The 12595-nt window shown below is 39.3% G+C and overlaps 1 protein-coding gene across 4 annotated transcripts in view; it reads left to right on the plus strand.

Moving 5' to 3' along the window:
• Window positions 1-12595, plus strand: part of LOC140360968 (unconventional myosin-XVIIIa-like) — a 49638-nt gene that overhangs the window by 16581 nt on the left and 20462 nt on the right. For all 4 annotated transcript variants that reach the window (XM_072446492.1, XM_072446496.1, XM_072446493.1 and 1 more), the window contains 11 exons: window positions 1404-1542; window positions 1678-1837; window positions 1926-2112; window positions 2537-2762; window positions 2893-3002; window positions 3967-4032; window positions 5616-5744; window positions 10105-10248; window positions 10359-10448; window positions 11345-11464; window positions 11543-11654. In XM_072446492.1, coding sequence (XP_072302593.1) covers window positions 1404-1542; window positions 1678-1837; window positions 1926-2112; window positions 2537-2762; window positions 2893-3002; window positions 3967-4032; window positions 5616-5744; window positions 10105-10248; window positions 10359-10448; window positions 11345-11464; window positions 11543-11654 — 1483 coding nt within the window. The remainder of the gene's footprint in view (window positions 1-1403; window positions 1543-1677; window positions 1838-1925; window positions 2113-2536; window positions 2763-2892; window positions 3003-3966; window positions 4033-5615; window positions 5745-10104; window positions 10249-10358; window positions 10449-11344; window positions 11465-11542; window positions 11655-12595) is intronic.

A 12595-nucleotide genomic window follows, 5' to 3' on the forward strand; every position in this document is an offset into this window, starting at 1 on the left:
GCTGCCGATAAGGATGTCTCCGGTGTCATGGGCTGAAAGATACCAGAACATTGTGTGGTTCTGTGAGTCTGGCTCAACTCCCCAGGTGGATGGAAACACAGGAGCTGTCCCTCGGAGTGCGCTGAAGTCCTTAACAAAACAATAATCCCAATGCCAAACACCCCAGATCTCTGCCAGAATCTGTCATTCAAAATCCTGCCCTTCTCTTCAGCGGATTTTCAGTTGAATTTGATCATCCAGGAAAAAAATAATATTTAAAAAATCACAAAAACACCCAGAGGTAATGGAGGGAATGGAACTGGAAAAGTAAAAGTTAAGGTCACTGCAACTTCTTGTATTTTACTGCTAGCACTGCAACTTCATGTATTTCTACGACTAGCACTGCAACTTAATGTATTTCTACTACTAGCACTGCAACTTCATGTATTTCTACGACTAGCACTGCAACTTCATGTATTTCTACGACTAGCACTGCAACTTCATGTATTTCTACTACTAGCACTGCAACTTAATGTATTTCTACTACTAGCACTGCAACTTCATGTATTTCTACTACTAGCACTACAACTTCATGTATTTCTATTTCTAGCAAACACTTTATTATTACGTCATAAAAGTAGAGGAATTTTAAAATGTATGAAAGGTCAGTGACACATTTTAACAAAATTCCAACGTGCACCGCATCACTTTTCTTTTTGTTCGAGGATTCACCACTTGCTTGTTTCCATGGAGATTAAATTGCCTGGAATGTTCCACAGTATGGTGTTAAATGTATCTACTGTATCTGAGATTAGGTTAGGTGTCTTTATTCGTACCCTTGGGTTAATCTGTTTGCAATGATTAAGAGACATCAAACATACATGCACACAGTATATAAAACACACAGATATAATGGATTAATAATTTCAAAAATTGCGCCGAGTGAGCTTGTTTAAGAGGGCAATAGCTGCTGGGATGAAACTGTCTCTATATCTTTTGGTCCTGCATTTTGGCACAACCAGTCTTTGCCCCCCCCATGGCAGATTCTGAAACAGAGCGTTCAGGGGGTGGTTCCGGTCCTGCTTTGTACTAATGCTTAGTCTCTACAGCTGGCTGGTATATATAGACTCCATACTTTGTTGTGGCCATCTGATCAGTGTGCCAGCCCATCTTGCATCTTGCATTCATTCAATTATAGTGATCAAAAATACTTTGAAAAACATGTATTTGAACAGTGTGTCTCCTCAGAACTAACCTGTAACTTTGGGTGTACTCTTGTTAAAATCCCCCAAACAACTTTTGTTGTCATTTCATTTTGTTCTCAAGGAAACACTGAAGAAGAGATTGTTTTAATTTGTCATCTCTCACATGCTTTGAACAAAATATAATGAATATAAAATGAGGACTTGTGCTTGTTTGAGCAGGTGCGCGGCGGTCGCACAGATGAGGCCAGGGGCTTGCTGTGGTTGATGGAAGAGGAAGCACTGCAACCAGGAGGATCAGAGCAAACTCTTCTGGGACGCTTGTTTAGCTACTATGGGCCTGCGGAGGGGGAGAGCAAAGGTGAGTTTGAATTTTATACATAAAAATAATACATTTGATACTTAATTTTTGACAGCCTTTTTGAAAATAATATGCCTTTTGATTCCTGCAGTTATATGAGTAGCCTTTCATTCCTGTGGTGCATTTTTCCATCAGGTCACACATTCCTCCTGAAGAGTGAGAAGGACTGTCACTTCCTGCTGGGCCACAGTCATGGTACGGACTGGGTGGAGTATGACGTCCATGGATGGCTCAAATACGCCAAGCACAATCCTGCCACTTCTAATGTTGCTTGCCTCTTGCAAGACTCCCAGAAGTAAGAACTGCATATTTAAACCTATAGCCAATCATTATAAAAATCATTATAAAATACTAATTAAGGCTAACTGATCTCCCTCCTTTAGAAAGATCATCAGTTCATTGATCCTGAGCCGAGCCGGAGGGGCCACGGTCCTGTCTGGGTCTGTAGCAGGCCTTGAGGCAGTTTCCCAGCTGTCTCTAAGGAGAGCAGCCAGCATGAGGAAGACCTTCACTACCGGAGTGGCTGCCTTAAAGAAGAAGTCACTCTGCATACAGATTAAACTGCAAGTGGTGAGACAAGCAAAGCCTTTTTCAAGTTACATTATTGTGTGACTGTTTGAGAGTTTAATGAGAAAGAATGTTATGTTATGGAAAAGTGGTGGGGTTAAATACATTTTTTAGTTCCTCTAACTCCCTTTCAGATACAACAAAGAAAGTTACCAGTTTGTTTTTACAATAACAGTTATTAGCATGTTATGATTGTATTTTGCTTTGGATTTCCTATGTTGTATTTGACACGGTCCGAAATAAACACATATTTTTTTTTGAGTTTTTAACATTCTTCAAATATCAATACATTTTTCTGTACGGTGTGGTTTCAGTTCAACATTTAAACATTTAAGATACAAAAAGTCAAGATGACATGTAAATCTGTTCCAGACAAACTGCCTGCTGCTTGATTTCACCCTTTCAAACCTGGATTATTCTTTGGCAGGATGCGCTCCTTGACATGGTGCGGAGGTCCAAAATTCACTTTGTTCATTGCATATTGCCTAAGGCTGATGCCCTAAAGGCTCTCAGTGGATCCCTGTTCAAAGGGGGGGAATGTGAGACTCAGGGGGAATATGGTGATCTAGGATTAATGCAGCTAGATGTTGCATTGCTTCGCGCTCAGCTGCGTGGCTCCAAGCTCCTGGATGCTCTCCGGATCTACAGGCAAGGTAGGGCAACTCCACAGAGGCACATATCTGGGGTGTAGATGTAAATAATATGTAATATTTAGTTAAATTCCTCTAGATATTTGACCATGCTATGCTTACTAATGTTTCCTTTCCATATTGCTCGTTACAGGTTACCCAGATCACATGGTGTTTTCTGAGTTTCGACGACGTTTTGATGTGCTGGCTCCACACCTTACCAAGAAGCTTGGGAGGAATTACATTGTGAAGGACGAAAAGAGAGTAAGTCAATCAATGGAGGCAGGGGGAGAGAGAGATGTAAACCTCGGGCTGCAGCCAAACGCAATGAAGATTAATGTTGTGAAGAGGCTGCTTCATTGCATCTGGCCCTGATTTGTCAGCAGCAGTCCACTGACAGAGAAATAAGCCTCCATTCATCACCTATTGTAATGATCTAATCAACTTAACCTTAGCTGCAATGTTATCTTTTACGTTTATCTTTTAACGGCCCAGGTTGGTACTGTCGGTTAGAAAGGGTCCAAAACAGAAAGCCATAAATCAGTGTCACTTTTATTTATTAAGTCAGCTAAGTACCTTAGTTTGTGTTTTCTTCACTAGAATAAAGATAAACCAAGTTCTAATCAAGTAGCATTACTGTAAAACTGTTTATAAATTCCATCAAGCAAAATAATAGACATTTTCTTTCAGACCTGCAATTTGGTGTTGTCCAGGTCGTGCACACATCTCATACATCTGCGTCTGCAACTGTATACTGCAAGAAAATCCAGTAATTTGTGTGTGAGGCTGAACAAAATAAATTTGTTTTAAAGCAAAATAAAGGAGGCAGGCTGAGAGAATTGGGTTAGAAGAGAGAATAGCTCTTTCCCTGTGTGCATGTATTGGGCTGAGTTTCTGTGGAAACATGAACAAACAAAAGCCCCTCAGTGTTTGTGGCAGAGCACTCCTGGTGTAATCTAGATGGGGTCTCTTTGGACGAGGCTCTTTGGGGGAGAAGGGGGGCACACCTGCTGCACTCGCAAGCTGTCAGATGAGCAAGGACCGAGTCTTGGCTAACTTTTACTGCTATCCCCCCTTTTTAGCAAAAATACTTGAGAAAGGGTCGGTCAAAGATGAAAAAGAGATGGCTGTTTTTACTGTTCAGCTTACTGTTTTGGGGTTAATATGTACTCCTCTAGTGAAGTCCCTACTAGAGGTTATAGTGCACTTGTTTGTGTGTGATTACTAGGCCGTAGAGGAGCTACTGGAGTCCTTGGATTTGGAGAAGAGCAGCTACCACATGGGTTTGAGTAGGGTGAGTAATACATTTCTCACAGCTTCAAAAAATACATTTCTTTTTTGCAATCTCTTGAATTTTGACACATTTGTAAGGACATGGTGTTAGCCTTTTATAACACCTGTCTTTCTTTAAGGTTTTGTTTTGCTATCATGTTTGGAAGGCTGCCAAATCTATTGTGCAACTATAGTCTTCACTCAATGCTCCCCATGCAGCTCCTTATTCTTTGTTTTCAGGTCATCCGAGTGACAATCCTCTTTGTTTTTGTTATAATGTGAGTTCAAATCCTGTCTAGGTTAGAGAGTGGCTTGAAAAAGGAAAGCAAAGGAGCACATTGCAGTGCCCTGGCTTTTCATGGCGATTATGTTTTAAAAAAAAGTTTTGCATGGTGCTGCTCTTGAGGGCATAAAACAGAGAGATTCACAAAGCATTACAGGGACGCCATGGCAACCTACTTTACATGATATAAGATAAGATAAGATAAGATATTCCTTTATTGTCCCACATGGGGAAATTTCATTGGTGCAACGCAGGTAGATACAGAGGTAGATACAGAAGAACAGATCACTTATAGGAAGTCTGAAAAACACTTTCAGTAGAAGATCTCCTATAAATAAATAAAAACTCCCATAGACAAATAAATACATAAATACCATTGCATGTGATCCCGACAGTAATTGCACATGAATATGTGTCACGACAGCACATAGATTGCACATGAATTTCACAGTAATTGCACATATGACAAAATTGCACATCAGTATTAGGTTAGGTCATATAATAATCTTAAGTTATATAAGGATATGTGTTTAGAGATAACAGATATGTAATGTTATGTGTGAGTTGATAAAAGTAGAAAGGGTAAATATAGTTTAAAAAGTGATTTGCTTATGTAAAATTGTATTGTTCCTTATATAATTAGTACACGGAGCAGGTGTATAGATAGAGTAAATACTCTCTTTCTTTGCTTCTATAGCTCTTAAACATCCACTTTATAATTATATACAGAATTATTTTTTAGCAGAAAATAAAGTTTTATTACTTACAGAAAATCTGTGTAGCAGATCATACATTAAAAAAAAAAAAATTACTGACCGACTCCTTTATATTCATGTTCTTGAAGCTTTTAAATATTTAAATATAATTTTAAAGTACAGATTTTTTTTAAAGGACCTTCAGTACTGCTCTTCAGTCACCTTCTGTCTATTTAAAAGCTCATTGAAGCCGTATCAACACGGCATCTCAGAATGTAATCACTCTTGGATATAGACAGGCCTAGATGTGATCTGTTTTTTATTAGCGCCTCGCCCCTGTTTTACCTTTGCCCAGATTAGGAGCAGACAAGACTGATTGTCTAAGATAATAACTTAATCACAACTTTCTCCTTCTGATAAGGCCGCACTATCCAGGGATTACACTGTTTCTTATTGATTTACTGCTTCAGTGCACTTATTTACTTTTTAGGTTCTTACTTTGATGTCTGTTCGCGTACAAACCAATGGCCCTCGAATCCAATTTCCTCTCAGCTTCAATAATCATTACACTAATGTTTTCTAACTTGCTAGTATGTTAAAATGAGCCTTTTCTTTATTGGTTTGCAGTTGTTCTTCAGAGCTGGCACCCTCGCTAAACTGGAGGAGCAGCGAGATGAGCAAACAAAGCGTAATATAATCCTCTTCCAAGCAGCCTCCAGAGGATACCTTGCACGGCAAGCCTTCAAGAAGAGAAAGGTACTGGATGTGTCACAATGTCAACCCTAAAGTCCAATGATACAAACACAGTGAATTCTACCTAATAATAGAAAAAGCTTCAGTACTATGGAACACGCCTGGACGAATGAGGGATTACACCGACATATCTACCTAATAATATTATTGGCAAAGGCTACATACTATTTTATTTGATCTTTTCTCAGTCAATGTAGTTGGGATTTTAAATTATAAATATCTATCCCAATAAACAAACTTCCCTGTCAAATAACATAACCTCATAACCTCTTGAATTTATTGATGAAAAGCCCTCATACATTTTTTTTTGGCCTATATACTTTATAAGACAGCTGAGCATGAAATAGTGATGAGAGCAAAGGGAGGATAATGTATTAACAGGCATCACAGTAAAGACCGTCATTTTCAAGTGACATCAACATGTGTGTGGAACCATCATTCAAAGGTAGTTATAGCACCTTACACATGTGTAAAGTTTTGAAATGTATGCTATTTTATTCCAACACTATCACGGAGATTAGTATGTATAGGCAGAATTATTATGTATCCTACATCGTCTTTTGAAGTGAAGGATAAGAATAGATGCAATTTTAAGACCCCTTTATAAAATATAAGCTCCAATGTCCCTTGTTGCTTAGCAGTCCATTGTCTTGAGACTTTGTTCTAGGCTAATTTTAGTCCTTATTTGCTGTGTTGAAAGGTAGCTCTATAACCTCTGCGATACGTCTCTTTTTACAAATGCTCTTTAAAACTTTCAGCCACATCAATTACAGATGGTCCTATCAAATCACTTCCTACAAAGAAGGATTTGATGGTGACACATCAATCCAAGTCCCTTAAATGTATCCTTATCAAGTGCTGCTGACTCGCACAAATCCGGATGTTACATTTTTCTCTCAGCGTGTGATAACTCCATCTGTGTGGACCTCATACATGTCCCCCTGTGATGTATGGAGCCCTGCAGTCCCGCTCCTCTCTGTGATTACTATTTAAGTGAACACACAGCTTCAGTGCGGATAGTGATGAAGCAGCACAAACAGAAACCCACAGCCACCGTGGAACAACGAACACCGACTACATGTCTCTTGAAAATAATGCCTGTATAAGACATCCCTTTGTATACACCTGCAATGGACACCCAAATCCTCTCCTGGTTGGACATAATTTGTGATTGGATATTATTTAAGGTTTATTGTGAGCCAGGTTTTCAAGTGAAAACAATGCTAATGTAAAAAGCATCTAAAGGAACATATTTTAATGTCTTTATCCCAGGCCAGACATAGATGTTTTATAATAGTAACATAATATATTGATATTAAAACCTGAGAAAAAACATTGAGCTAACATTTTCACTGTTTTACAAAAATAGTATATTAACAAATGCATTATTACCCACAATATCCATGTAATGTCTGATTCTTATTAAATAGTATAAAAGGCAAATTGGATATAATAATAATCCAATCTGCGCCGTCAGCCACCACTCGTGTCTGGGTGGGTTTCCTCCAGGTGCTCTGGTTCCCTCCATCAACCTGAAACATGGACAATAGGTGGTAAAATCCTCCAGCTATGGTAGTCCTAATCAAGTCCGCACAAAGATCTGGAGAGATGTCCCATCGGCATTGAAGGATCGGTTAAATGCAGAGGACAAAGTTCCCAATGGGGACAATAAAGTGTACCTTAACCTTAACTGTGGCCCCTGGCTTTCTCACCGGTCTCCCATCCAAGAGCCAGCCTGCTTAGCTTCTGAGATCTGATGAGACCAGTCATTGACAAGGTGGAAAATTAGGCCGTGGCTACAGAGCTGTGGCGCGGTCAAATAGCCCAGCAGTTTCAGGAGTAGCGGCACGGCCATATAGCCTCATGGCTAACCCTAACCCTAACTCTAACCCTAACCTTAACCTTATCCTTAACCTTAACCCTAACCCTAACCTTAAAGGTCCCATAACATGCAAAATCGACTTATCAGAGCTTTTAATCTTCTTACATTGCTATTTGTGCTTCATATATGTACCCCCATATATGTATGAGTGTTTTTTTGATTGATTCCCGCAGTTTTTAGCTATATTACAGACTATCTCCTTTCCTCCAATCTCCAAACTGACGGGGGGTGGGGCAAGACCGCGTCATAAGGGCAAGCACGCGTCACCATCCCCCCTCTCCACCCCCCTCCCCCCCTCCCCTCCCGTCTCCCGCCTAATGAACAAATTTAAATTAGGATATATATATATGTTACTGGTACTCTATTTTAAGGTACACAAAGTTAGACCCTTAATAATGTCTGCAGCTGCTCATAAGACATTTACGAGCATCTTTAAATTGGTAAACTTGTTATTACCATAAGAAATGTAGTTTTTACTTTCTGCTGAATAACTATAGCTTACACAGTGTCTGGTATTTATCAATTATTTATGTTAAGCAAACTTCATTTTTGCCTCTTCCTTCAACTATAGTTGGGCCTAATTAAAGAGCTCTTACACCAGTACATATAGAGCGGATCTGTAACTAGGCTCTGAAGGAGCTTTCCCCAATGAAACACATTTGGGATTTATTATTTCTGATTCAATTAGTCGACACCAAAGTAATGAAACACAGTCTGGTTGAGTATTGAGTGGCTTGCATCTTTTCTGCTCTGTCTGTAAGGGTTTTACAGAGTTCCTCAGTCCTGAAACAATCCTAATAATGCAATGCTCTTGTGCCATTGCTGTTATCCTTTCATTTCTATGTGAATTGATTTGTTCCAACGCTTGCTCTGCTGTTTGAAATGTTCAGTCTGAGTAGGTGGATGGTAGATGCTATTTTACCTCTGGTATAGAAATGAAGTTTCTCACAGCTTGATGTATACGGATGTGACAAAAAATCACAAGTTTGTTTGATTGATATTCGCCGGCATGTTAACCTTGCGTAGCAGTGCCAAGCTCATCTGACATTAAATGACAAAGCCACAGTTTTTCTTACCCCTCCCCCTCTTTCCCTTTCGAGCATCTCCTCAAGGGGACACTGACATTTTTAAGGTCTGTTATTTTGCCTCAGCAGGCACTTACTGCATTGTGAGTATTGTCCTTCAGGTACCCTACAACTTTGTGTTTTTTGCTCTTAGCTATTTGCATTGAAATTGGCATAAAGCAGCAGGTTATAGTGTAGTAGTACCTATTCATTTGAACATTTCCACTGTGTTTGACATTGCTTGAATGTTAAGATCTAACGTTATAAGATGATGTGTGGCTGGTATTTTATTTCAATCACATACATTTACGCCTTCAGTTGAAAGGCATCCTTTAACATACCTACGTACAGGAATGTTAAAGAATAACTACTTTTCTGAACACTAGTTCCATTTGTATGTACCATGGCCTTCTCTACAGTTATACTGTATGTCTTTATAATTACAGTATGTACATGTATATTTTTTTTCTTTTTACAATTCTGGCTCTGGTTGTCCCACTGTATTCATATTGTACAGCCTATTGTTTATTCTCTATTCATTTTAGACTAAATATGACAACTACGACCTGTTTAATTCAGCTGTCAGAGATTTGCCGTGTTTTGCTCCATGTTAAGTCTTTCACTGTGTGACAAATCCTAATTGGTAATAGAGTATTGCTTCGGGGTAAATTGTACCTGATGCCGGGAGTTGTGTTGTTCTAATTGGGTTTGTCCATAATCTGCTGGTTCTAGAGAGTCTCATGCATAAGCGGCATGGAAATTGTGTAATACTCAGAATTAGCTGCCAACATTTTTGATTTAATTAATCAAAAATTAGCTTCCAGCTTTGGAGCGCAGTGTAAAAACTCTATAGAGGATCCTGGCATGTCCTTGGTTCTCTGCTGGCTCTGTGACAAACTGACAGTGTGATATTCCATGATACACAACAAGCTAAAGCCTTGTATGATCTCTCTCCTCTCTCCTCTCTCCTCTCTCCTCTCTCCTCTCTCCTCTCTTCTCTCTCCTCTCTCTCCTCTCTCCTCTCTACTCTCTCCTCTCTCCCCCCCCCCCTCTCTCTCTCTCTCTCTCTCTCTCTCGCTCTCTCTCTCTCTCGCTCTCTCTCTCTCTCTCTCTCTCTCTCTCTCTCTCTCTCTCTTCTCCTTTTTTTTTTACAGTACAACGTACAACACATACTTTGAAGATGTACAACTACAGTAGGTGGCAGCAAATGCACCTTTCCAGTTGGCTGCCACCCGCCATTAAAAGTAACACAGCAACAATTAGATGTGCAGCTCAGTCTATTGAAGCACTGACACCAGTAAATCATTTTAAATGTGTTAGATTAATGGCCATGATCCCTGTAAAGTCAGTGGCATTGTAAAGATGTACCGTACATAACTGTGTGTTAACAGCGTTGGCTGTACGTGTGTTTTTATAGCTACAAGACTTGGCAATCCGCTGCATCCAGAAGAACATCAAGAAGAACCATGGGGTGAAAGACTGGCCCTGGTGGAAGGTCTTTACCACAGTGCAGCCTCTGATTAAGATCCAGCTGACTGAGGAGCAGATGAAAGGCAAAGATGTGAGGAGCTTAGAATTATCATATTATTGCTAGTTACATTAATCATACTGCAGTATCTACATAGTTAGTTAGTTAGTTAGTCCATATGTGACTTTGTTTTGTTGTTGTAGGAGGAAATTCAACAGATGAAAGCAAAGCTGGAGAGAGTAGAAAAAGAGAGGAACGAGTTGAGACTGAACACAGATCGATTGGAGAGCAGGGTAAGTCCCTTTGGATGTGGCAGCTGTGCATGCTGGGACAACAGAGTGTTGGTGGACTTATAACAAGGGCACTACACAGTGCAGTGAACTAGCCTGTATTCATTTATTTTTTGAAAAAACATACAAGAAAGCGATCATATATTGATTGTAGAAAAATCATAAAAAACAGATAAAAAGTTTATAATACACAATCAATTCCATGATACTGAATGGAGTAGGACAGTATTTTCTTAATAATGATCAATCAACAGCCTATGCACAAAACAATCATTTTCTGTATGGATCATTAATCATAGAATTGTAAAAACAATTATTAAAAAACTGTAATTACCCAACAGCAGAATGTATAGATCTCCACAGTTTTATTTCCCCGTTTCAAGATTTATTTCTTATATTCTATTCAAATCTATTATGTTTTTACTTAGTTTAAACTCAATACTCAAGCCATTCCACAATTCTACCACCACAGAAAACATAAACTCACTGTGTGTATTTTCTTCATCTCCTCCTCTATCCTCCCTTTCTGTGAACACGGACTGTCTTGTCGGGGTTACAATTTACTATTCTCTTTTTAAACATTATCTGTGCAGTTTTAAATGCCCACAAGATCATCTAGTTTGAGAATCTTTTAATGCAAGGGATATATTGCACTGTACTTTGTTGACATTCAGACATACAATTTTATATTATACAATGAAAATACCACACAATTGATATATTCAATATTGTCACAATTGCTCCCCCATTAACAAAATCGTATTCCAACTATTAAAGATCATAATAAGCAAATTAAATTGGGCCTTTATCTTTGACCGATATGCAATTACAAATAATGTTCAGTTCTGATTTAAAAATAAAGAGAGACATTTGTGGTATTATCAAATGTGTTTGTTCAGATCTCTGACCTGGTAGCAGAACTGGCTGATGAGAGGAGCACGAGCGAGTCTGCTTCTCAGATGCTGGAGGCCGAGACTTCAGAGAGACTTCGACTAGAGAAGGACCTCAAGGATCTACAGGCAAGTAACGTAAAAAAAAAAAAGTATTAATGTAGAAAGTTTATTATATAAGTAAAAAATACAACATTCTTGATTCAGGCCAAGTTTGAATTGATGAAGAAGCAAATAGAAGCCCAGGAGATGGAGGTGATGGAGGCTCGGCTGATGAAAACCTCAGACTTGAATGGAGAGCTTGATGATGATGATTCTGGTTAGTAGGACCTCGCAGGCATATTTCAAAGTAATATTTATCTATTTTTGCTGCGATATTAGCTGTAATCGTTTTGAAAGTACTATTTTAAATCCCTAATTAAATGTGCTCCATGACTCCGGATGGATTTTGACTGTTTGCCTCTTGGGCATGTCAGCTCAGGTCAGTGGCAACATTTTCTGGCCTCTTCATGTGATTATTATGCGCACAGTTTGAAAAATCTCTTACTAATGTTATTCTAATTGCAGCTGCAGGAACAAGTGCCTTTGTTTGACTGGTTCAGCAGGGGGGTGTGGCAGTTAGGCCCGGTCATGTTGTGCATAATGCTATTTAGTGCATTTTTATTTTGAGCTTTATGGAGAGAAGGGGATTAAAAATTCACTCCCAGGCATACGAGGTGCGCCTGTTGCCAAATGGTCTCTACCTGCTGCGAAAGTAAACTCCTGCTGTGGCTTTTCTTCCACCTCCTTCACCCCACCTCAGCAGACAAGCCATTACAGAGCGTATCAGAATTCTTAGATGAATGAGAAAATAATCGTTGGGATCAGAGCCGGTGGCCCTGCAACTTGTCATTATGCTATATATATGCTAATGAGCGCCTCTGATGGGGGAGCTGGTGTTAGTATGTGAAGGAGAAATGGACAGCCTCTAAAATGATAAGGCTTTGGGAATGAACCTGAAGCCGAATGTGCTGCTACACTTCTGATAGCCTCTGACAGCTGCAGAATTAGGGTCGACTAAGAACTGTGAAAGTGCCACTTAGACATGTCTTCTCTAACTACTATTGTGGTGTGCTTTGAATCCAGCACGCAGGTTTATCCAAGATTAGAGTTTAGACACTAGACACCGCTTTGTACTTCCCTGTTGAATTTGTTTGACCTTCTGAGGTCACCTTATGATGAAAGAAGTTTTTTTTCCTGAAAGATTGTATGATTCTTATC

Source organism: Eucyclogobius newberryi, unplaced genomic scaffold (genome assembly GCF_026437365.1).
Source record: "Eucyclogobius newberryi isolate DKJ021-1_F unplaced genomic scaffold, fEucNew1.0.hap1 SCAF_15, whole genome shotgun sequence".
Lineage (NCBI taxonomy): Eukaryota > Metazoa > Chordata > Actinopteri > Gobiiformes > Gobiidae > Eucyclogobius > Eucyclogobius newberryi.